At 41.4% G+C, this 27325-nt stretch overlaps 1 protein-coding gene across 1 annotated transcript; it reads right to left on the reverse strand.

Annotated features, from left to right (window-relative positions):
• Window positions 1-1004: 1004 nt before the first annotated feature.
• On the reverse strand, window positions 1005-26829 carry ppp1r14b (protein phosphatase 1 regulatory inhibitor subunit 14B). Its single transcript, XM_022758408.1, has 4 exons — window positions 26185-26829; window positions 4498-4581; window positions 4368-4400; window positions 1005-4268 (listed from the first exon to the last, which is right to left on the reverse strand). The coding sequence occupies exons 1-4, from the start codon at window positions 26383-26385 to the stop codon at window positions 4200-4202; spliced, it is 387 nt and encodes a 128-aa protein (XP_022614129.1). The 5' UTR covers window positions 26386-26829; the 3' UTR covers window positions 1005-4199.
• Between the last annotated feature and the right edge of the window lie 496 nt (window positions 26830-27325).

The raw sequence follows: 27325 nt of genomic DNA on the forward strand, positions 1-27325 counted from the left end.
AAGCCAATCACAATCGAGTTTGTTGCTAGAACTCATCACAATGAACCAATAGGCTGGACTTCATGCCAAAAGCGCGCATCTCACTTTTTAAAATATGATATAATATAATATAATATAATATAATATAATATAATATAATATAATATAATATAATACAATATAATATAATAGCAATTACTTAATTTCCAACGTCCACAATAAAAACTAGACAATAATCTTTGATGGACAAGAAATGCTTTTCTTTCATTACAGTATTCTATTTGCTATAATAATGCAGTTCATAATGTAGGTGCAATGTAGTGTGGCCTTGTATATTGTGTGATAGTATATAGTAGTATGTGAACCGTTTTAATGTCTTAATAATTATTTTTACTCGTATTATTCTTACACTGACAACCTTGTAAAGCTGCTTTGGCCACACTGAACTTAATTACAGTAAGGCCAGTAAAGAAAAGCTGAATAAGAATTTGCAAGACACAAAGTCTGTGAGACAGAGGTTTATGATGTGATAGATACTGTGTTTATGCCAAACTTCAGAAGGGTCAAATTTTTCCCTCTGCTCCTACTGAGAAGTGCAGACCCACTCTGTCTTTATGCTCTCTAGGGTGCGAGTGTACCTGTCATTTTGCAAACAGCCACAAGATGGCACCAAAGCAATACAAAACGTCAAGACAGCCATGCAAAAGATAATGGTGGAATTCATATCATTTGGACAATAGGACTTTTTCATGGCAGACATTTTGGCAAGCCATAGCAAGAGAAGGACAGGTGGAACTAACAGCATTAATAATGTCTGCACTGCATTTCAACATGTGGTGTATGCTCGTCATTGACATGCCTAACAGGGACACTTAATCAAACAGAGCCATTTTATTGTCATTACCCCCATAAAAATGTCTATAATGAAGGTTTAATGAAAAAACAAAAAGCTCTTTGCAAATGAAGAAACTGCACAGAACTAACAGGAAAACCAACAATCCCAATAATAAAAGAGAAACAATAGGTCAATTTTACATGTTTTTATTAAAGTTGCATAAAAGTGTAACAAAATTGGGCAAAAACAAGACCTGTTGTTGATATTGCTACATTTGTTTGTTGGTTTGATCTAATCATTGTCCAAAAAAACGCCACCACTCTTGCAATCCACATGGTTTAGCTCTTGTATTTAGCCTCAATGATAATAATCAGTATATATATTTTTTTGCAATTTTCCCCAACAGTAAAAAAACAGACTTCTCAATAACAGTCTAAGAAGGTATAATCCAAACCTGGATTTTAGAAATGAAAATCCATTCAAATTCAGATACTGATTGAGTTTGCATGGTACAAGCTGACCAATCAAAATGTCTCCAAAAAACTGCAGACAGCGCTTGATTTGGAAATGCCACCCGCAAAGCAAAAGCAATCACACAAAAGTGTATCTGAATGGATTTTTGTTCAACTATATGTTAATCCAAGGCATGGCATCAAGAAGTGTCATGATCACAATAAAAACAGACCAGTATTCAATGTAAATGTAAAGAACATTGTTTTATCTAAACAAAATCACTGTATCAAGGCCTAAGTATTAAACACTCACTTCTAAAAACAAAAAACAACAGAATCTCATATTGTTTTTCAAAAAAAAGAGAGAGAAAAGGAGCGACAGAAGATCCGAGATTCTCCACATGCCGCAGTTCTGCTCAGTAACACATGTTTTTAGCAGGTTGTGTTACCTTTTTAAAAATGAATGTCTCCCGTTTATTTGGTTTGTGTAACATAAATAATACCTAAGGCAACATCTGTTTTTTTTTTTAAAAAAAAAAAAGGAAACTGAAGAAAGGATAGAAAGGGAGGGTGGACAGAACGATGAAAATGGATGGGAGGAGGAGGAGGAAGAGAGGGGATGCCAGGGAGAAATAACAGAGCAGCAAGATGAAAATGGGCCAGAGTGTGTGTATGTGTTCGAATGTGTGTGTGTTGGTGCAGAGAGAGAAAGAGACAGACAGTGGAGGTCTACTGCCACTGCAGGTGTCAGCAATTGGTCACAGGAATCACAGCAAATGTTACTGCTTCTCCTATTGGCCGATGTGTTTCGGTCTCTGATCTGATTGGCTCAGGATCAGAAACAGATGGCTTATTCTTGGAGATGATTGGCAGCTGCAGTAGGGATACACGGATCTTGTGACAGCTGAGGACCTGTCTCTCGCTCCCTTTCTCTCTCTGCACTTGGTGTGTGTGTATGTGCGTGTGTGTGTGTGTGTACACATCTGTGTAAGAGGCAGCTGTGTTTGCTAATGTGTTTCCTCCGCCTCAAGGGTGGCTTGTGCATGTGTGAGAGAGAGTGAGAAAGACAAAAGAAAAAAAGAGGGGTGAATGCATTTAGACAGCTTCAGTTTGAAACAGTGGCCTCCGTCCCTCCTACTCAGAAATCTCATTGGTGGCTCTACAGATGTGACAGGCAGAGGTCGGCACAAAGTCTCCACCTCAACATTGAGCTGAAAAGACATTTTCAGCGTTTCCATGAGCATGTGACCACTCCAAACTGTTGTCCGACAAACACAAAACAATGTGGGGGACTAAATCATTTCGTAGAAAGAAGCGAGAGAGTGAAATAGAGACAGAGAGTGGGGGGATAAAAAAAAAAAAAAAACAAAACAAACAAGGCAGCTTTGTTCCAGGTCCCCCTGTCGAACTGTCAGTGTGTGTGTATGTGTGTGTGTGTGTGTGTGTGTGTGCGTGTGCATATAACAAAATGCATCCAGAAAACAAAAACAAAAGAAAACAGGAACCAGTCCTATACTAAAAATCAAATTTGTCCTACAGAACAGCAGAATATACAGGCCAGAAAAACACTCCTATTATGAATGTTGCTGTACGTTATGTTGCAACATACACACGTAGCATTTAGCAACACACAGACGTTCATAAGTATGTGCAGACTGGACAGCAGTGGCTCCTAAACAGCCTCTCTTAGGACTGCACTACGCATTTGAGGAAAGAAAAACATACCTTTTTTTTCTGCAAGAATTTGAAATCTAGTCAAGCACACTCAACTTAAAACGACCTACTTCTACTCTACCCTCATAGGAAGATTTTTACTCTAAAATTGGTCAGAGCGTACGACCACCACAGCCAACCAGTGACTCTCTTTTAGCTTCAACCACTACTCCAAGGATCAAATTTGCCTCTTTGCTGTACTAAAGATACACCATACAATATTCTTTGTGGTCAGAGGTTCAGATTTTCCTCCCAAAATGACATAGTGCAGATTTTTCAACAGACACGCACAAAAAAAGACAGTCTTTAAATGCACCACTGTAGCAAATGCCTCTGATTAAGGGGGAAAATTAGCTGTACTGACCCCAAAAAGTTCATTAATTAAAAAACTAAAGTCAAGTGAATATCCCTAAGCCCTCAAACTGAACTAGGAAACAAACAGCATAAGAATAATGGTTGGTAGTTGGATCATATACAATTCTAAACCCCTTAGAAATAACAAAATAAGGAATCTCATTGGTAGAGACATAAGCAATGATTGGCTGCTTCCTCCCTCCGACCCTCCTCCTTCATCGTTCATCCTTCCTCTCTTTTCTTGGCTGTTGCCGACTCTTGCCTCTTGTTCCTCTTCCCACTCTCAGCTGCTCCGCTCCAAGTAATTATGGGATTCATCTCATCTCAGCTCCCCTCCTCTTCCTCCTCAGACAGATGGAGAGTGGAGCAAGGGATGGTGGGAGGGCGGGGGGAAGAAGAGCTGGATGAGGCAGAGGAGTAAAGCCAAATAAAGGGTGATGGAAGGGCAGGAGTAGAAAAAAAGAGGGAAGGAGAGTGCCTGGATAAAGACCAGTGAATCGCTTTATGGATTCTTTAGCTTTTGTTTCTCTGCTGATAATTTTTAAGAAGGAAGTCCAACAAACAATAGAGGAAGGTCAAAAAATGAAAAATAATAGCGATTTAAGGGACTGGATCCAGGCAATAAGAGAAGAGGAAGAGATGAAAAGACAAAAAAAGATAGAAGATAAAAACAGAGGCTCCTTAAAATAACAAGAGGAAACAGGGTTCAGTTACCATATTTCATGAAAAATCTTCAATGGAAGAAAACTGACGTTAAAATAAAAAAAGAACAGGGGGTGATAGGAAGACGAGAGGTGAGGGCTGAGGTGGAGGGGGGAGGACGTGGGGATGGAGGAGGAGGAGGAGGAGGAGGAGGAGGGACGCCATCATTTCTTCTGAGGCGTGGAGAGCTTCTGCATCCCTCGGATCTTGTCGAGCAGCTCTGAGACGAAGTCCTACGGCGAGACAGGAGGGACAAAGCACATGAGGTGGATTCAAGAATGAAAAGAATCCATAGAGCATTGATTTAGGGGTCAAGTGTCAAGATTTCTTACCTCAGTAGGTTTAAAACAGTCAACCAGTAAGTCCTGTAAGACAAATAAAGACAGTATGAAATTATGCTTTGTTTTTGCACATGTATGTGTCCCTGCATGCTTGGTATGTAAGTATGTACGTGTGTCCTACCTTGACCCTGGCTGCCCGTTCAACATCACTGGGCATATCCAGCAGCTCATCCACATCTATCTCGAGCTCTGGGATGGCCTCCTCCTGTAACACAAATAATAAGAGGAGATGAGAATAGAGCACATTTTGGAAAAAGCTGGTTGGTCAACACGGATCCTGAGTAACCCGAAGTGACAGCTCACTGTCAGAACCTCCTTCATGGACACATGGAAAGAAATCCTCATCATCCCCTCTATTCTTAGTCCATGTGTTTATGTTATGTGGTCGTCTGCAAATAGATCAGCAGAACCAGCGTTTCTGTCTGTCTGCATGACGTGGTACATTGACTGATGAATGTCCATCTCTGCACACTAGAGGGCGGTGTCCTTCCATCACCCCACATGTTGTACATGACATGAGAAAAGAGAGGAGAGACAAAGAGAAACAGGAAAGTAGGAATCCTGACCTAGGATGAAAAAAAAAGATGCTGTCTATTCAAATATGCAATATTTATTTGGCTGATTACATTTTGCTGTGTGCGGTTTGTGAAAATACTTTGTACAAATGAAAGCAAACTCCAGTTCTTCAGTTTTCATAACCCACCCGTGCACACAGCACATGGCTTCACATGACTGTTTAAAATCCTTCAGGACATAATGGAAACAAAGCAGCGTAATTTAATGTAGTTACTCTGTGAGACTTACACTGTCATCTCTGTGCGGTAAATATGAAGCTACAGCCAGCAGCCAGTTAGCTTAGCTTAGCTTAAAGACAGGAAAACAGGGGAAACAGCTGGCCTGTCAAAATGTGCAATGGCATTACAGTTTTGTTTTTGTGCAAATTAAACAAGATAAGACCTGTCACTTAATCCGTTTCAGAAGTTCTGGTAGGTGGATTTTGTTACCTTCAGACGGAGCCAGGCTAACTGTTTCCTCCCATTTCCATTCTTTATGCTAAGCTAAGCTAAGCTGGCGACTTGATGAAGCTCAGTATTTAGCCTAGCCACATATGAAAGCGTATTTCCTAAAATGATGAACTATGGAGTTAACGCCAGGTAAAATTTGTATATATTGTCCATAACATAAATTAGGAATATGTCTTGATTTATTACTATAAAAACTACACTGTCACTAAATGTCTGTATTAGAAATGAGCTCAAACACTTTCAGATCTAATCCACAGATTGGGTATCGTTTATTCTTGTTCATGTAAACTGCTGACTGTCACACTGTTGGCTCAAGTGAAAACATGCTGTTGTTGATCTCAGAATTGTGAAATCTGCTCCGCTCCACAGTTATAGCAGTGACAGCCACAGTAAATGAAAATACACTTGTGCACTTTTAATAAAAAACCAAGCAATTATTGCCTGATGGTGATAAACTGACCCCTGATATAAAAAACTTATAGAACTGATTTATTAATATTTATTTATTATTTAATTTTTTTGCAAAAACTGTATTCACTGTGAGTCTTTGTGTCTTTCTTCCCCCGTCTCGCCACACCTCCTCTCTTTATCCAATCATTTCTTTTTCTGATTAATCTGTTGCTGTATGAAAAGCAGTTTAATAGTCTGCCCCGCTCTCTCTATTTCTCAATCCGTCTCACTCACACACACTAGCTCAGTGTGTGCTATCAAAGTGGTTCACCACTGGCGACAACAGCACACACACACACACACACACACACACACACACACACACACACACACACACACACACACACACGTACAAACACTCATTTACCCCTCTTTTGCAGCTCAATTGCTACCCTATATTCATGTCATTCTCTAGGAATCTCGCTCTCACTCTCGTCCTCCCCCTCGGTTAGAGTTGCCCACACCAGCTGTCTCTGCACCTGCCCAACTGCCCCCTACCCGATCGCGCACACACACACACACACACACACACACACACACACACACACACATAAAGTCATGTAGACTCACAAACACAGAGACAGACAGGCACAGCATGCTGTGTGTGCAGATTTGTGTGTCACACTAACCAAATGGTAGTTTTTGTGTGAAAACTCAACAACACACGCATCCTCTCCGATATACACACATCTCACACACACAGACACACACACACACACACACTCACATGGATTAAAGAATTATAAAATGATCATTAATAAGTCTGAGCTGGATGTTGAGTGTGTGTGTTTGTGTGTTCGTGTAAGTCTTTACGGAGAGGGCGGGGTATAAGGATTTAATTTGAAGCAGGACAGCCTGTGTGTGTGAGATAGAGACTGGAGGTGACAGACAGACTTACTGTCAGCAGAGTACCACACACACACACACACACACACACACACACACACACACACACACACACACACACACAAGTTGACATATAGACATACTGTAAGCAGTAACACAAAAATTTGCAAAAAACTGACACACACACAACAGATGAGAGTGAGAGACACACACACACACACACACACACACACACACACACACACACACAATTGAAGCTGCAACAGACACGAAGGTGAACATACACTGAAACACACACTTGCTTACACTGCAGACATATTGAAACTGTCTGATTTACACACATACAGGCTGCGAAAGTCTGACACAAAGACTGATCCGCACAACATGTGGGCTCTATGTGCAACTACATGAAGAAAGAAAGAAAGAAAGAAAGAAAGAAAGAAAGAAAGAAAGAAAGAAAGAAAGAAAGAAAGAACAAGGGGACAAAGGAATGAATATAAAAATAAAAGTCTTCCCGTAATGATATAAAAGGTGATTTTATTTAAATGTCAAAAATGAGAGAAAAATACGAATACCAGCCTGGCTCCATATTGTTTTTAATCTCTGGAACCTACTCGATGTACATGTAATCTACTACCTGCTGTTCAATGTAGTGGAAAGCATAAGTGATACTCATTTAATTCAGCTTACTTGAAAATAACTTGAGAGACAGCATGTTAAATCTGCAGGGGGGGAAGGGAACGCCAAAAGGAAGGAAGGTAAGACGCTAAGAAGCATATCGAGAAGAGGGAGCAGCTGAGAGAGCGGCCCGAGAGAGGCAGAGGGAGAGAGAGAGAGAGAGAGAGAGAGAGAGAGAGAGAGAGAGGTGCTGAAAAAGGCCGGAAGACAAGCTTCAGAGAGGAGACACAAAGAAAGCAGGGAGTCACGAGGGAGGATTTCCAAAACAATCCTGCAGACTGACTTACTGAACTAGTCTGGAGTCTGGAGGGGGTTTTACTGTTGGCTGCAGATGTGATCTGGACTAAAAGATGGCTACAAGGTATTGGCACACACCGCAGGCTCGTAAACAAAGCACTGCACTGTGGAACAATTGACAGTGATCTGGAAGGATCACAAAGAATTTGCTTAACTGGAAATCTTTCTGGTAATAATCCAAGACACATTTGCATCTGTGTTTAGGTGTGTGATACGTGATATTACAACAGACACAATGCAATTTAGCAAGGTGTTTAGCCATCACAAGCCTTCAGAGCAGCCTCAATCCTCACGGTGGGATGGACCACACTTCTCCTGACAGATATTCTCTCATATGGTGTGTTGATGATAGTGTGATGAGCGCTGTTAAAAAAAAAAAAACGCACTAAAATCTCCCACAGGTGTTCATCAAGGGTGAGATCTGGGGCCTGTATCATGAAGTGGGATTAGTGGGTTAGGCAGCTAACTTTGGGTTTAACTCCATTATTCCAGTATCACAAGGCTGGCTGAGTTTTAACCGTGGTAAATCACCATGGTAACCTAGAGCTTCACTGCTCCGCACAGTGGACAGAGGATCAGATCACGACCTGTCATCAACCTGACTACCGACCAATCAAATCACTGCAAAAATGGAGTCTAAAGGATCCTGACATGGACCAAAGTACTGAGTTTACAAGTGTTACAGAGACACATTTTTAATATGTTAATAGGATTTTAAACAGGACTTCTAACACACTAACAGCTTAATGAGTGGTAATTATATCTCCATATTAACTACATTGGATTCATGACAGTGTAGATGTTTTTAATGCTGCCCAGATTAATATATTGATATTAGCTCTTTGAGTCAACAAGATAATTGCAAATAAAAAACTATACCCACTCTCACCCTTTACTGGAAAAGAAACCACAGGCTGCTTATGAGCTTAGTAAATTATAATGCTTCACTTCAGTCACAGGCCTTTTCAGGAAATCACTTTTTTTCTCCAGGCCCTTTTTGTTCGGGGTATATATTATTTTTCTTCTCTGTTCTGGCAACAGAAACAGCCTCAGTTTAATTTGAACTGTTTTCATTCATAATAATTCGACCATTAAATAAGCAAAATAAAAGAATTAAGAATTAATGTATTATCAATGAATAATCCTTTTATTTTCCATCCTTACAAAAGACTACAGTATTTCAAAAAGACTATTGAATGAATATTGAATGAATATTATTCTTAATGTTTCAGCCTCTCATTCTATTTTAGATGAGTGGCTGTATTGTGTATTTCACCTCGCTGTAAATCCCCTCAAGTGAACATAGTCATAACTGGATTATTAAACCTTGAGTTAACTGAACCAGTTGAGAAACAGCTTTAAGATAGTGGTTATCCAGGAACACCAATGTTATACTGAGTGAACCCGGCTGATCCAAAGAGAGCTGAACTCTTTGTGAAACAGACCAGGTAACCGCGACGCCATTTTCCCCACTCTGACCTATATGGAGGCACCTGCATCGGCCCTATTCCACCACTCATTTATTCAGGTTTCTTCCTTTAATGTGTCACCTGTCTGTGGGTTACATGGTACACTAACTACAGAGAAAAACATCAGTCTCATTCTCTCAACACGTACCACTCTACCAGTCTGAACCAGCAGCATCACCTGACAAACAAACTGACACTGTAAACTGACATATAAACTTCTTGTACCGTTACTCTTTAAATTTAACTGCACTCGTCCTGACAAGCTTGCAAATATGATTCACACACCACCACACTGTGAGAGAGCAACAGACAGACACACTGTCTGTCTGGAGGCTGCCTGCAGAACAGAGCAGAATGAGATGTGACAGTATGAGAGCGTATCTGTGTGTGTGTAGGTCATAGTACTATTCCTCTCACAGGGGGCTGTACAGCGGCTGCAGGCTTGGACAGATCAAATGCCAGATACAGCTCTCTCATCGCTGGAAAAACATAAGCTACACACACACACACACACACACACGAACACACACGTTCACACAAGTAGGTCAGTGCCCTTCTATTACAACAAAACGGCCTATCATGGCTTCTGTAAATATCTCTAGAAAGGGAAGTGATGAGACATAGAGATGAAGAAGTAAAGTCAGGGTTTCTTGGAAGTTTGGTCAGAGACTTTACTTATTAAAAGACTTAATCGTGCGTCAGCAGTTTTTATTTTAGCCGGACTGGATTTTCGCAGTACCTTAACTGACCTCAGGTCTGATTAAAACTTCCAACACTGTGACTGTGAGTTACAGATGTGTCTACAAAGAGAGGCTGAAATTCTCGGCAGCTACCAGTCAATTGCTAATAGGTCTATCAGTGCATATAGACACACGACTAATGAAATGACAATAAAGAGATGGACAGAAGCGTGGGAGTGGGAGGCTTCATGTGTAAGTAGGTCACAGAAGCCACCTGCAAGGATCACACTGCATGGACTCCAGTGATAACGCACTACAAAACTGATTCCTATGATAGGATCTGTGTAAACGGTGTGTGTAAACATGTGAGTGTAAAAAAAAAAAAGAAAGAGAGCCAGAGAGAGGCCGTGTAGAAGAAAGCAATTAAAATGTAAAGAATTACCAAGAGGCTCTGGTTTACCAGAAGCTACACGATGGACGATAAATAGCCACTTTTGCTTTTCCTAGCGCCTCAGTAACAAACTAGGATAAAAATAGTCGGGGCCTCAGGATGGCGGATTGCCCGTTCTGCTGCAAAGACAAAGACAATGTTTTGGCTGTGGGGACTACAGGGAGAGACAGAGCAGGGGGAAGAAGGAAGCAGGAGACAAGAGGGAAGTGATGGCTGGAGCAGACAGGATGGAGGAAGGAGGAAGAAGTAGGAAAAGTGGGACACGTGGCTCCCAACAATGTCACCATTCACTCCAGTTTCCTTGTTATGTGTGTGTGTTTGTTTTGACTCGTCTAGCAAATTGATACTTTCTGCATCCATCAGAGGAGAACCAGACTGAGGTTGACATGTTGCATGGAGCAAACTTTACGCTGCTAAACCATCACTATGTGACTCCTGTGTTGAGGTCAGTCCAGGCAGGAAGGTGTTTTTTCTGAGTGTTTATACTCTGTGTGTGCGTGTGTGTGTGTATGCGTGTGCGTGTGCTCCATTAAAACTATTACCCCCAGCTGGTTGACTTAACAAAGTGACACAGGTTCATAATATGTACTGGTGATATTGACAATTTACAGACACAGACACACAACCGCGTGCAGGAAGTGTGAGCCCAGACATTACTGAGATTGTTTGACTGCGAGTGTGTGTCCACACACCAGTTTTACTGCTCTGTATCACCACTAAAAGGAAGAGGGTGTTGGTATCATAGTGTCAATTAGTTAGGATCAATTGGTCAAACACTAACAGTACAATGTTTAAATCCCAAACAGCAGATTTTCTGCCTCTTTGAACTCAACAAAAGGATGTTGGACATTTTTAATGGAGAAAACCGCGACGTGCTTTAATCACTTTTGTCTAATGGTCCAAATCTAAAGACCTGAGCAATAAATCATTCAGCATTTTGTCAATACTCAGCTCTGCTACTGACAGGAGTAATTGTGAAAAAGGATTATTGGTGCAGGCAGACAGAGGGAGGGGAGGTGAGGCGTGCTGAGCGACAGATCAAGGTGAGGGTGAAAGGAAAAAAGAGAAGCGGTGAGTACAGAGATGGGAAAAAAAAAGACAGCTGGCTCGAGGCCAGTGAAAAGACATGGTTGAAAGAACAGAACATCTTGATGAAATATTTGGATGTCACCCTGGTCTAACAACTTCCAGGTTATAAATAAAAGAGATGAACAAAAGAGAAGAGATAGAACGAGAACAGCTGAAAATTAGTTTGATAATTGTTTCTAATCAATCATACACTTACATGACGAGTATGGTTAGTGTAACCCGCGAAAAAAACATTTACCTGCAGTGCTAAAGTTCAGGATAGTGGTGGGTGTTAAGGATGAAGTGTGCTTTTAAAAAGATTCACATAACTACAACGTGATTGAATATGGATGCAGAAAGCTCACAAAGACCCGTAGATGAGCTGATAGGCACGCCTTCAAACTCCCCCGTCATTGGCATGTGCAGGCCTGTGTATCAAATAAACACTGATTGATTGAGCAAAGAAGGATCGAGCTGAGCCAACACCAAACACGTGACTTGAACACAGAAACTCAAGATTAAAGTATTTAGTGATTTATTTGTTGGACTTCCTTCCAAGAACTCAAAGAGTTGAGGTTACGCTGGCAGATGATGTGCACATATCTGCAGGCGATCCCTGGGCACGGTTACGGACATGTCGATATGGAAACATTTTTGCTGTATGAGATGAAATGAAAGTCCCAAAAAAGTTACAAGACCCTTTCCCTTTTAAAACAATAAAAATATTCTGAGCTGAAAGCTGAAGAGTTTCCTGAAAACCCATCTTGAAGAGGTAATTCATGACAACCTTGTGACTGACCTGGCAATTTGGTCTACTGTCATCTGATTAACGCAGAGAGATGGACATACACACTCAGGATGTGTCCAGCATGGAAATAGTGGAAAAATACTGGGCTTGAACCTGCTTCCTGTCACGCTCCCCCTATCTTTATGTCTCCTTTGATGCCCCTCCTCTCTGGCTGGCATTGCCACTGCACTGATCTTGTATAAATCACCCTCAGTGCGTCTGTAATAGGGCAATTCATAGCGATTGGGCCACCCTGCTGGGGGCACGATACCACTTATGATACAATATAAGAGTGAGTGAGTCACAGAGGGGTCAACAAGGGTGTAGGGATTAGGGATGCATTGTGTCAGTCATCGCCTGCTGCTTTCCATCCCCCTTATACCTCCCACTGTCTCACGCACACACACATGCAGACGGTTGCTCATCAGGAATCTGCTGGTCTTATAACAACAAGCGCATTACTCTCACCAGCTTCCTTTTTTTTCTTTTTGTTTTTAAACACCAGTTCTGGGTTCACAAAAACTTTCTGAAATGTAGAACCCCAGAAAACACAGCTTTAAAAAAAGGGTCTCTTCTTGCACTGAAGGGTTAAAGCAGCAGCCATCCAGCTACTTCCTGTCTGAGCACGTGACCTTGGGAGATAACGGGGGAGGGGAGGTTGAAGGTATCTGGGGGAAGTGTGTGTGTGTGTGTATGTGGGAGTTAACAGAAACACTTTGAGAGGACAGAGTTGACAGAGGGACATTAGCGTGTGTGTGTGTGCGTACATGTGTGTGCAATTAATCTAAGTGGTGACTGGCCCTAATGAATATGTGGCCTCACACACACATAGACCACAACAATCCATAATCAATACAATACAATGTACTTAATCCAGTCTGGAGTATGCAGACATTAACATTTTGTGTGTGTGCGTCTGTGTGTGTGTGTGTGTGTGTGTGGTTGATCTTCATCTCTATTGCACGTCTAATCAGTTGGATGTACTTCCTCCCAGGAAGAATATGATGTCCTGTTTTGAATCATATGAAAAACAGAGAGAGAGAGAGAGAGCACTGTCACATTTTCTTTACTCTCTCTCTTTCAGAGATTATCTCTTTGTGTTCTTCCCACTGATGCAGGAGCATGTTACAATAAGAAAGTTTCTTTGTAAAAAAAAAAAAAAAAAAAAATCAACTTGTTAATACATCTCTACGTGTACCTCCAGGAAGTAAGGACACACGTAGCTTCTTAATGGTATTGTTCTATTAAAAACAACACGTACCCCTCATTTAGTCCATGCTACCAGAGCCTCCATCTGTTTTGACTCTGCAGCCCTGTCAGCCTTCCTGCTATCTCACTACAGATAAAATGCAAAGGGCTCTGTCATGTAAAGTAAAAAGAAACAGAGCCTCCAGAGTCTGCTGGTAGTGGTGTGGGCATACTGTTGTGTGGGTTGCTTCAAACTTATTGCAGCAGGAAGCCAAACCAAACAGGCTCCAAGTACACAGAATGTATCTTCATATGATGCCAGGAAAGATTCATCACTATAATTAGCATGCAGGCACAGTACTTTTGGTAGTCCTTACACTGTAATTAGGTGACAATGGCATATATACTGTATAGCATGAGTAGAGCTGAAAAGAGCCATAGTAATATACATTAAAGTGATAACTTCAAGTAGACACGCCTTGACCTGGTGGCCTTTTCTCCAAGAACAAGGCTACGTCAAAATCTAGTATATATCTGGACCGCGTCGTCGGCTATTTGCATTGAGCCTAGTGTCGTCCGGTTTCAGTCCTTTATCTCTCTGCTCTTCTCCTATTCTCTGTGCTCACATGTACAATATTTTAATACGACCACATTCACAATAAAGCTGGTCCTATTTACATGTTTTCCTGTTTCTGTTGTCAGACAATGGAATAAAAGTAGTGACTGAAACTCGGCCCATTAAGACTAAGACTAAGTCCCTTCCAAGCTGCTGCTCTGCTGCTAAAATCCTGATTTTTATAACCGTGACATCATCTGATAAAATCAATCAACACATGAGTTAAAGACAAAGACTGAGCTGTGATTTCAGCTATATTCACTTGTAAAATGATCACTCAGAGAGGAAGTTAGAAGCTCATCCAGCTGCTGTGCCGTCAGCATGGGGAGGTGTGTCTGCGGAGGGAAAGTCCGACGTAGCGCTCCTCGGGAAATACTGGCGAGTTGCTAAGGTTTGACCCAAAAGTCACTAGATCTGGTGCTTTTTTGAAAAAGTCGCTTAAAGGGTCCGGAAAGACGGCGAATCTAGCAACGAAAGCGCTACATTAGCAACACTGTTTACGTCAAATTATTTTGAAAGAGCAATGACCTGTGGGTAAACACTGATTGGCCTACCAATGGACATTTGCATTCATAGGGCTGACCCCACTCTTGTGGTCGTACCAAAAATTATCTGTGGAGTGAAATTAAGCAACAACATCCTCCATGTCATTATTACAGTGAAGCAGCATATCAGACGTCTGAAGACAAATCAGTAGATATTTAACAATCATCAAGATTCAAGGCAGATCCTAACATGAATGTGGTTTCCTGTCAAAACTCATAGTTTAATGCTCATTTGCTCTCAAACTCCACCCAGAGTGCACACGCATACACACACACACACACACACACACACACACACACACACACACACACACACACACACACACACACACATACACTTAAAAATCTATTTGCAGTTAAAATGTAGACTGTCACCCAACCTTGACCCCCCAAAAAACTGCCCACAGTCATAGCTGCTTGCTCTACGGTTGAATGATTCACACATCAGCTTGTTTGGGCTGACTGAACGGTTCAGTGGTTTCTGCGTGTTGACTGGACATGTCTGTGCTGCAGCCTCTCTGGGGAGTCACTCTGCTGGTCCCTCAGGGTCACGACCAGCCCCGGGAAAACTTGTACTGGCAACGGTGCGATGCTGCCAGGGCTGGAGCTCTGCCGCTGTATCACACTCACTAACTAGTACATGAGGGCAACAGTTTGTTACTGCTGCTGCCCAGTTTCCCTCTCTTCACTCTCTTTCAGCAGCTGCTTCATTCAACTGTCAAGAAACCTTCACAGCAAAGATCTGAGACATATTAATAGATATCAATGCCTATTTGCTTTGTGTACCCCCCCCCCCCATTTACTGCACCATACTTTACATTTTCCAGCCACAACCACAGTGATTTATTGAGAATTGATAGAAGAACTAAATGTTTAAGGCTGGAATAGCCACCACAACCAGGCAGCCAAAAAGAAGAGCATCACCTCCAGAAACTCAAACCTTGTCAAAGACATCCCAGTACCACCAGTTTGACTGACAGGTGATCTGAGCGGAGTGCAGTGCAGAAATCACACAGCAACAAGTGGTTAGTAGAAACGCCCACAGATCTTAAGGCGCATTTGAGCAAAGTCTTATAATGTTGTAAAAAACTAATTTGCAGCTAGGTAGAGGTAAACACAATAAATATAAAAAAACATGTTTGTCAGACACACACAACTGGGAATTCAGGAGCAACAGAAAGTTTATAAAACACCTTTGGTTACTTTAACCTTTACTTTCAATTTCCATGCTGCTTTTTATGATCTGCATAAAAAGTACTTGGCCAGCTTCTATGCGTCTCTCTCTCTCTCTCACACACACACACACAGAATATCCATCTCTCTCTCTCTCTCTCTTCAGCCCACTCTAATTACAAAATCCCTCATCTGAAAGATGTGATCCCGACAGCATCTCAAGTGCCCACTTTCACCCTCCACCTCCACTCTCCGTCTCTTCTTGAGTCTGTCATTTCTGCAGCAGAAAACAGAGGGCAGATCTGAGGAGCAGATCAGACCGCTCCACAAATTCATACACAGACTGATATCGATGGGTGTGCACGTGTGTGTGTGTGTGTGTGTGTGTGTGTGCGCGCGTGTGTGAGGGCTGTCTGTATGCAAGTGTCTTGGGTATATTGGAAAAAGTAGCCTGGAGTGTTTTAAGAAATTGATTTTTCCTCTCCTTCAATCAATTACTACTTATCATGGGATCAAACAAGCAATATTACAAAGCACAGAATAACATACATACAGAGAGGAGAGTGAGGAAGACACACACACACACACACACACACACACACACACACACACACACACACACACACACACACACACACACACACACACACACACACACACATATTCTCTATGGACCAGAGGAGTCATTACCACTACAAGAGATTACGTGCAGATTAAAATAAGAATGCATACAAACAAGGATTACAGCAGATTATCATTATGTCACTCTTGGCAACAACTATTAACACAACCAAAGGCCTCCACATTCATTTGTTCATTTGCCATGTCATTCACTGAATGACTTATTCTTTTGTTGTGGCAGTTTCGGGCATGAGTGGAGTTTGGCAACCCTGCAGGGTCACACAGCTGAACATTTCAACATTTTTTCCATCAGTTTTCATCCGTGTTTATTTCTGCAGCCTTTTAATTCATTCTGAGATAAAATCTGAGTGGATTCAAAGGGGATTAGAGATTATTATAATTCTTTCATGCTGATCAATGATCAACACAACCTCTGACTTCTTGAACACTGGCAACACATTAGGTAATCTAATAGGTTAATGCTTTGGTTTGTTTCCAAATTCAGTCAATCAGCTCCAGGATAAACTCGAATTACCGCCTTGCAGTTGTATGCCCTCCACAGTTTATATCCATGTCTGTCCAGACTCATGTAATACATGCAGTGAAGACTTTGAAGGAATTTAACACATGGGTATTAAGAGTGTTTCTTATAACGTATGCTTGAGTTGTGACCAAAAAAATGAGTTTTGTGAGGTCACAGTGACCTTGACCTTTGACCTTAAACCACTAATATCTAATCAGTTCATCCTTGAGTACGAGTGAATGTTTGTGCCAACTTTTAAGAGATTCCTGAGATATCGTGTTCAAGAGAAAGGGATGGATGCACAACCTTAAATCATATCGTCTCCGACCACGACTGTCGCCTGAAGATTAAATATGAAACTTGAGGAATGAATCAGCAACTGAGAAAAATGAATGCTGCAGCCGTCACTTTCACTGTCCAGTGAATGACCTATTTTACTCGTTAAATCTTTATTTAGCTCAGGTAATGGTTTTGCTTACTGAGTAAAATAGATTCTGTCTGTCCCAACAGGATAATCCTCTTTTTCTTTCTTGGCTGGCTACTCTTTTCCTCTCCTCTACGGTTTTTACAGAAGCAGGATCAAACAGTTTTGAGTGCATTTTCATGGCACTTTCAGACCAATGATAAGTAGATTAAAGTGAACATAAAACACACATCCCCTGTAGGCTGGAGAGGTGGCTGGACAGGAAGTTTCTATGGACATTTTGATCCATTTTTCTGTCTTTAAATACTTTACCACTATTACAGCAGTTTAAAGTGACCACAGCTGCTGCTCTTTCTTCTCTCAAGTCATTACGTGTGTTAATAATAACTTAATATTTGTTGATGTGTTCAATTAATACTCTTAATTCCAACATCCTGACAATGTGTGTGTCTGTGTGTGTGAGACTGACTCCCTTCCTGATGAATCATTAACTTGTAATCATTCCTGTCACTCAGACACATTGCCCAAATATGGTCAGTTGTCCCTTCCTACTCACGCAAATCTGCGATAAGTTAAAATAAATCACTAAGATAATGTAATTTGAATATTTGTACATTAACGTGAGACAGAAGTAACTGGTGACACTACTCCTCTGTTATCTTTATTGCCAGTCTATTTGTCTATCTGCCTGCCAGCTGTCCGTCCATCTGTCTGTCTGTCTGTCCACACGTCTTTCATCCATCCATTTCTTCACACTGGTCGTTTTGACCACAGCAGTTTTCATAACAGCACAAGAATCCCGTCATATGACGTCCAGTGCGTTGCGATACCATGAAAGCTTAAGTTGGGTTTCACACTGCGGTGACATCACGGAAGATATATGAAGCCAACATGGCACCGGCGCTCCGACCTGGCAACCTCTTGATCGGTGACCGTCTGCCTGCCTGAGAGGGACACGAGGTCAGGGAGTCACGGGCAGTGCAGTCTGTTCCTGTAAACCCACCTGACTGGACTTCTATTACTACCTGCTGAAAGCTGCAACTACCTGATATTAAAAATCACATCCTGCGTCTGACATCATCCATCCACATCTCTCCATATCCTGTATTAACAGGGTAGTCATTGTGCACTGCTCCTGTACAGTGTGTTATTGGAGGACGATGAACACATTATACACACAACACGATCAGAGACGGGGAATAAAGCCACAAACTGACATATGCCTCCCTGCAATTAACAAACAGCTCAACTGGCGTCTGCTCTTAATGCACCTCCTGGGACTAAAATACACTCCTGAGTGGATCTGTGTTACCTCACTCAACCTGCAAGCAGTTGGCATTACTTACACACAGACTTCATGGTGATAATGACTCCATACCAAAGATTTATGCCAGCTGCTGCCAACGGTCGTCTCAACTGTTAAATATTGGGACAGTTTGTTTCAATATTTTAATATGGTTTCGTCATGGAGGCCAATAAACGAGCATCATCAAAACCTCATATTCATCTCATTTAAAAGCGCTTTTATAGCAACAACACCCTGGAGCCAGATATAGTAATAACACTGGCCTGTGTACCAAACTACATCCCTATTATACCCATGCTTACTTTAAAAAGCCTCTTCAGTGGGGGCTAGAGCTTTGAGAAAACAGAAGCACATGTGCAGTTTTAAAATGCATTAATTATGAAATAAAACTGGATGAAACATCGTAGATCATTCAAAATAATTATCAGAGAAGCAAAGGGGGGCTTTAATACATCACAGTCATTATGTTTATAGAAGAAGAAATATAGAGTATTAACAGCCTCAGCCTGTTCATTGTACACACAATATAAAAATTTGTTCCGCAGGACGGTATGAATGGATAACACGCTTTCATCTTTGTAAACGCTCTCATTGCATTTAAACAAGTTACCGCCTGCTGTTCGATTTTCTGAAAGTTTCGCAAGCAAGCTGCAGTCATGCCCCGCTTGACTCGCGGTCTCCAAGGTAAAACTGTTTTGTTAAACCCTTTATTATTTAAACCCTTCACTTGGCTGACGACCTCATGTGTGTGACAGAAGATGGAATGACAAGCTCGTCGAGCTCAGTTCAGTACTGAAACACAATGCTCAAGGGTTTACACGGTGGAAGGGTGTGAGGCAATCAGTTTGTACTGTACAGACTATGCTGGCTGACACATGACAGAGCACATACCGATGATTATGAGAGATAAAGACATTGAGAGGAAGAATAACATGCAAAAAAACACACACTATCTATTAGGATTGCCCATCAACTAAATGTCGATTGTAGCACTTGGCATGTTGGAGAGCGTTAACACTGACATTTAAGCAAATCATTTTGTTGAAAGGATTCAGATACTTTGCACTGAAGAAAATGACCCATAAGGGATAATTATGGATTTTAGATGATATCCTGCTGTTCTCATTCGTTTTAAATATAAATTAGCCAAATGATCTATTCTCCACAGATGTGGTGCATTACAATCTTTTATCTCTTATCTTCAACATTAACCAAACCTTAAATCAAACTCTAAACTCTATTCTACGCAAAAACACACAAGAGCAGTTTTCATGTGCAGATCTACTTGGTGAAGCCAACACGGACATGTGAGTGTGTGTTTGTGTGAACCAGCAGGTGTGTGCAGGGTGCTGGGGGTGCTTTTGGGGGAAAGTGTTTTTTTAATATTGTTCATTTTTTTTCTACATACTGTATGTGTATGTGTCTCATTCTCTCTTTCTCACAAACTTCCTGTGAAAACATCCATAAACATTCCTCTGAATGACTCACATCCCCCTCTCTCTCTCTCTCTCTCTGCATCCCTCTCTTTCTTAATCCATGCCTTCTCTCGCTTGGCGTTCTTCACTTCCTTCCGATCTTGCTCACACACTGAGCAGAAAACACATGCTTGGTCTCCCTCACTCACAATAATCTTGTCGGCCTTTCTCCTCCCTAACTTGGTTGATTCATTGGCTCACCGTCTTAAAAACACTCACATGGTCAGTCAGTAGGTCAGACTACAGTACACGCTGACTCACCCTCAATCAAACAGGAAAAGAACTGTGTGTTCATCTAGAACCACATGTAAGCTATTAACACGATGTGTGTGTCCATGTCTATGTGTGTGTGTGTGTGTGTGTGTGGTGTGGGGGGTGTTTACAAAGACACACTGGGGTCTTTCACTCGCGCTGTGTAACAACCACTCTTTGTAGTCACCCTCTTATGCATCCTGAGTGAAACAGGGTAATACTGATTGGTATTCAGACCTTTAAGTATAAGGTTTAAGCAAATGTTGCACAGTCTACTTGTGTGTTTTTCTGTGTGTCCTATCTCAGCATGAAGGAGGAGTGAAGGAGGCCAACTTAATCCATCAGCGGCAAAGCTATGAAATTACAGCTGTTCCCACAGTTAGGCTTCCCCTAACCCACTTCTCTCTGAGGACTCGTACAGACACACAACACCAGGATGCATCACTTCTTTAACTGTGCGTTGTTGACGACAACAACAGACTCAAAGTGAAAATGAGGCAACACAATTAAGTAATAAGCAAAGTTCCTCATAGTGACTAAATGCGGCCAGAAGAGCGTGTACTATCCAGTACAATATGTTTGTGCAGTATGTGCTAAATAATGAACAGGGCATTTAAATTCCTTTATAATCCTACATGGATTTGGTGGAGATTTATTTTTAGTACAGATGAACATTCCTTACTTTTTCCTACATTTTGTGATGTTAACATATTTTAATGGTAGTAAATGAGTTTTTAATGTTAAATTTGCACACTCTCAGTGTTTTAACTAAATGCTTAGTGATTGTGATTGTTATTTAACTGTTACTTAACTGTATTTATGTGTTGCACTTCAGCTAGTATTATTTCCCGTTTCACTGTGGACTTTCTTTTTGTCTTTGCCTTTGTTTACTTCAGGTGTCTCCTCTCTATAGCGTATGTGATGTTAAGTTACCTTAAGCACACATAAAGTGATATTTGATATTTTTAGATTTTGGAGCTAATGTTTTATTTATTTTTATTCATGAATTTGTTAATTAGAGGAGATGTTTATGTTCACTACGCAACACAACACAGTACACTTGCATACTGTATTTTTATAGACCTAATCAGCATTTGCTCAGATGTTGGGACACTGTGGAAAATTCCAAACACCACCATAAAAATCCAACAGCTGATTAAAGACAACATAAAGACGAAATTGCAAAATGGAGTGATATAATTTGATATGATCTTTGGTATTTAACTGACACTTACAAACACAGTGACAAAGGAGTTAGCAGGTCAACAATCACATTTCATTTTCGTGGTGAAAAACTGCTCCTGTTTGACTAACCTGAAGCCAAACACTGTTAAAGAGGATATATGCTATACATGTGGCAAATCCCAGAGTGATGACTTGTTTACGGTGTGACTATAAAGGCGGGATTGAAAAACTCAGAATAAACTGTCTTCTTGGTGATAGAAGCAAATTTGCTGTTTTACAACAACTTCAGCTCAAACTGTCAGAAGTCACTGAACTGTTTTCAGTGCCTGATCAAGAGCTGAAAAGGGAACCTTTGTGCTTGTCATTATATTTTCTTGGTGTATATAGCAGGGGACACATGTTACAAAAACACTTTCTCCTCTCTGACATCCCTGCCTACTCCTACTACATTTTCCCTCTTCTCTTGCCATCCCCTCGAGTTTTTTTTCCTTCCCTTCCTCCGTTCATTGCATTCCTGCTCACCAATCCTGCCTCTGTTCTCACTCCTATCCCCATCTGTGTGTGTGTGTGTGTGTGTGTGTGTGTGTGTTTGTGTGTGTGTGTGTGTGTGTGTGTGTGTGTGTGTGTGTGTATGTTTGTGTGTGTGTCTGTGTGGCCACGTAGGACCCTGGAGTTTGGGGATTGGTCCGCCCACTCGCTCCACTGTTAACTATGTAGCTACTGGTTAGCTCCAGTGTACTACGAGCGGAAAACACAGCAAACCAGGAGAAAATAAATCTCTTTACTGACAAATAAACTTTTAACAGCCCAGTTACCATGGAAATGGTACCAAGACTGGAGTGAAATTTAATCATTTTACTAGAAGCGGAGTTGTGGACTTGATAAGTGAAACCCCCATTTTGCTTTTCCCTAGAGCGAGCTCAAATGCACTTAGCACCTTATATACAAAGCCAGTAACAGAGTGGGGTCTCTATAATAACAGAGAAAGTGTGTACAACTTAAACAAACATCCATCCTTAAAGAAACACCCCCACTCCCTTTTGGTATGTGCCACATAACACTCCCAAATCCTTACATTTGCTGCCGCTTTAGTGTTTGTATTTTTAAACTAACTCAGTTTATAGTTGGGTTTAAAGCATAAACTGTGAGATGGACGAGAATTGTGAGATTTGGAGGCTCTATTGAAACAGATGTATCAGATTAAAGTGTTTCTTCATCAACAGTCACCACCAGTCTTGTTCCAAATGTATTCATTTGAATTTGTTTTAAAGTGGATGTCGTCTAACAAAAATGGATATTGTTACAATACAATCGATCTGTCAGCATTGAGGTAAGTTTGTTTTAGCTTGCAATACTACCAGTGCCAGAAGCTAAATAATTCAACCTTTTTTCCATTACTTTTAGCTAATTAGTTCAACTGTTTATTCATTACTTTTAGCTAGCCTATATCTATTTCAACCATTCATCCATTGCTTGTAGCTGACTGTTTCGACTTAGTTTTCAACATCGGGTATTTACGTGTTACAATTGAGTCAGTAGAATGTTAAATATATATCCATCTCTTAAGTCAATTTATTTATTTATTTAATTTTCAACCTATTCCAAATTTTATAAAAAAAAAAGTACCTCCAATCAAGTGCAGAAGTAGCCCCTGGGGTATTATTAGCACTGGTTGGGCACATAACAAAACCAGGAAGTGTTTCTATAACAAAGCAAATGGCATATTAACATCAGTCTCTGCTAATATAATAACTGAATGGCTCTGATTATAATCCAGAGTAAAATACAGGGGCTTTTTGGATATGATGCAATTTCACTGAGCTTTCTTTGGCGAAATGGACCCGAGCCCTTTTTTTCCACTGCATGGTTAACCAACATAAACATTTGACAATCCTTGTTGCCATGGAATCATATGAAGGCTCAGCTCTTCACTATTAACCATAGCAACTCTGACTGATAGGCCGACTAAGTGGCTGGATGAATATCTGACAAGCTGCCTGGCAGCAACGACCGGCTGACTTCTTGTAGCGTGTTTAAAGGGATTATATGAATGAGAAAATAGCTCATTATGAAGTCCCCGTTGAACAAACTCCATGCGGTTTTATTAATAGTTGAAATATGCATCCATGAAAGGAGAGAGAGAAAAAGAGAGACTGATATATAGGAAATAATGTGACAAATGAAAATATGAATTATGATGAGTCAGAACAAAATGAGACACATGGAAAGAAAAAGGCAAAAAAGAAAAAGGCAAAGATCAAGCGAGGAAGGTGAAAGAAAAAAAGGAGTAAAACCCAAGCCACGTGCTCCTCGTCTTTGTCAGTGAACAGGGTTATCCCAGTTCCCGCTCTGCTCCCTGACCGGCTAAAGCTGCCTCTCCAGTTACACTGTTTAGTAGCACGTGCTCCACATTTCGCTGTCTAAATGAGCCCAATGTGTCTCCATCAGTGAACCGACTGTAAATTAATCTCTTTGTTGTCTAACAGCCGAGGCAGGGACGGGGTCCGGACAATGAAAAGGAGGAACGGCTGTGGAAGAACGTCATCTTTAGAGACGAATGAGGAATGTGTGTCCAAAACTGTGAAATAAAATCATTAATGTCTCATTTACACATGTACAACCTGGAATACCTGTGATCTGACCACAATGAAATCATTACGACTCTCCGGTCTCACTATAAAGAAACAACAGATACCGTCACCATGCGCCCATTTCTTCTTGGACTCTTTGTGACCCTGTTTAAGGAGACTCACAATACACCATCGGTGCATTAAAGCATGCATGACTGAAAGACTGAGTGGATAAGTGACTGAAGGCAAGATGGGTGAATGAATGAATGAATGAATCTACATTTAGAAAGAGAAATACCTGTCCTTGAAATTGCAGATTGTCTCCTATCGATTGCTGGGATCGATAAGATTATAAATAAGATCTAAAAAGACACGTATTTCCAAACCACTTTGATTGTCTTCTGTTGAATTATAAAAACTCACACTAGAGCACAGGACTGCAAAGATTTTCCCCTGAACGCATTTAGTCATACTTTTTTTGGACTCCACACAGCGTTGATGCATAGCATATTAATCCATTATTGGCAGACAATCAAAGCAGACTGATTTTAAAATCCTCTGCAGGCCATTTAATCACCTCTGCTGGCATGTGAGTCTCTGTTGTATCCCTGCTACTTTATTATCAACATCTCACGGGATATCCCACCAACTGTCATAAAAACCTCAGTGAAATTAGCATAGAAAGTTAGGAGAGACAAATGTGGGAGAGACTACAATCTAGTTTTCTTACACCACGTGATAAGAGAGGTATCAGTTTTTAGCCTCACACTCTTTGTGAACTGTGGATTGGAATAATATCTGGTTACACTTCAGTCACAGTTTGTCAGTGGATTGGATTTTAAACTTTCAGGTGTAAATGTGGAGACAAGCAGACCCCTGAAGAGTCTCACACAGTAAAATTTGCATTACTTTTTTACTCTGTAGCTACAAAAAAACAAAACAAACTTTATTCAAGTAAAAACCTGTTGTGAGTATGTGTGATTGTGCTTCCAGCGACCAGCCTCCTTCGCATCCCGTCTTTTCTCTCCATTAGCCTACTAGGAATTCTCCAAACCTGTTAAGTCGTTGTATTCCTCACGCTAGGAATAGAATGTGGGTCAATGCCAGCTCAGTAGACTCCACATGAGCTTACCTACTACTGACGGCAGCAGCTACACCACAGCTGCCGCCAGGTTACATTATAACTGCACGGCCCTCCATGTGTCACCATGACCAGGGGTTTGATGTGTGATGGTGCAGAGGGACTCTAAAGTTAGCTACACCACACCTGGTGGTAATGCACAGTCATCGCTGCAGCCAGGGGGTTCAGGCCTGACAACGTGTATGACTGGACCCCCTACCCAGATGCATCAGTGTCACCTCATTTGTCTCCTGTGTGCCCCCCACCACCCCTGCCTGATGACAGTGACTCACTCACCCTCACTCAGCTTTTTCTTTATTTAAAAGTTTGCAAGTAGGAGAGAGAGGAAAGTTGGGAGGGGGCAAGCAACAAGGGTCCCATAAACCAAAGACACAAACAGACACAAGTCTCTTGATTTTCTTTAAATTTCTACATTACATTATTACTATTTTATTACTAAAAAAAAAGTGATTCTGCTATTCTTCTAAACAAAACAGCTCTCAAACAGCAGCTAAACAAAGTCTTTTACGACTGAAGTATGACATAAGTGTTCATTTCCAGTCAGCCATTAATATTGGATTAGATTCATTCACAGGTGTGCTTTAAAACAGCTTCAGCCAATCAGAGCAGAGAGCTTAGGCTGTCCATTTCATGATTAGGCTATAAAGCTTCATATGCTACATTTAGCCTACCTGTGGGTGGAGGACTGAAGTTTAACCACAAGGCTTTAATCTAACTGATGTAAATGTCTGACATGATTTAATCACTTCATCACTTAGTATTCACGTTGTTTCCTAATTTTCTGCCCTCACTAGCTCATCTACTTGCATATGGCCCGGATACTATAGGCTATAGAAGAAGGGAAGCTAGGCCAAAAGCACCGACAAAGGGCCCATTAATGTTTCTTTGTCAAGTTTGATTTAGGACTAGACACAAAGACGAGCCCCAGAGCTGATAAACTGACTTATTAGACTATACCGTAGAGCCCTATTACTTAGCACAGCCGCCTAATCAATACGTTCGATCGGTTTCGAGGCCGGTTATTGTTAGGATCTTTACCTCACAGTCGTAGAGGTCCGTTAGCTGGTCGATAATCCACTCCTCCAGGTTCAGTCTCTTCCTCAGCTCCTTACGGTCGTATTTGACGGTAACGCGTCCCTGCTTCCGAACGGGTGTCTCCGGCTCCTCCGTGGTGCCGGCCGGCGTCTGGAAATATACCCGGGGTTGAGGGCTCGTCTCCGGGCTTGTTACAGCAGCCATGGTCGCTCTGATTGTTGGGGGGGAAAAAAACCCCGGAGGTGTGGAAGTGTGAAAGGGGCGACGGAAAGGAGGCGACAAGAGGTCTGTGGATGTGCGGCTGCTCGCTTTTCCGCACTGAAAAATCCCGACTGATAAATGTGTGACTTGAAATCCCCCGAAGGAACAACGTTGGACCTGATGCTTTTGTTGTCCAAAATCGCTCAAAGGGACATTGGCAGTGATCGGCTGCTTCCACAACACAAAAGGGAACGACGGGTACGGCGAAACGTAAAGTGTAACCGGCTTATTGTGCTATTTACAGCATGCAAAACTCTGCTTATATAAAAAGCGAAGACAGCAGCAGTAGCGGTGGAGCCGGCCTCAACTCTTCATTCAGTACAAAGAGAAATCACACGTCTCTCTCTCTCTTTCTCTCTGTCCCCACGAGAGGTGCGTGCGTGCTGACTGGGCTTGAGCGCATCCGACGTAGAGCGACTGAAAAAAAGAAAAAAAAAAAACACAGTTGATTTCCCCCCACTTTAAAAACCAGTTGACCGACTGTTATCCGTTTTCTTTTCACATTTCATTTCCCCTAGTCTCTCAGCTTTCAGGTGTGACCCCCCCCCCCCGGTTCACTATTCTCATTTTAACACGGTTCAACACACTTTGAGACCATGCTCTACTATATAAATAACAAAGACAGACATTTGATTTAGTCTTTGTGCTCCTTCCCCACTTTAAATTCAGTATCCACACTGACTTATTTAGACTAAGTCAATGGCTTAACCTCTGACAAACTTTCTGACTTTCTGATAGCCTATTATTTGTCATTGCAGTATTAACCCACCAGAGGCAAACCATTACAAAGTGAAGACCCATTAGGCCTGCAGTGCATTGTGCCGCACTTTGTCCTTGCATAGTATTTAAACAAATATCCAGTTTGCCCAGGGGCCTAACTGCT

The sequence above is a fragment of the Seriola dumerili genome, unplaced genomic scaffold (assembly GCF_002260705.1).
Source record: "Seriola dumerili isolate Sdu_G_001 unplaced genomic scaffold, Sdu_1.0 BDQW01000295.1, whole genome shotgun sequence".
Taxonomy (NCBI): domain Eukaryota; kingdom Metazoa; phylum Chordata; class Actinopteri; order Carangiformes; family Carangidae; genus Seriola; species Seriola dumerili.

What these genes read in the sequence shown, in the direction of transcription:
- ppp1r14b (XM_022758408.1), bottom strand. Translation starts at nt 26,385, where the DNA reads ATGGCTGCTGTAACAAGCCCGGAGACGAGCCCTCAACCCCGGGTATAT. An exon ending in CGGACCTCTACGACTGTGAG is followed by an intron (nt 4,582 to 26,184) that starts GTAAAGATCCTA and finishes TTTGTGTTACAG; the next exon opens with GAGGAGGCCATCCCAGAGCT. An exon ending in ACTGTTTTAAACCTACTGAG is followed by an intron (nt 4,269 to 4,367) that starts GTAAGAAATCTT and finishes GTCTCGCCGTAG; the next exon opens with GACTTCGTCTCAGAGCTGCT.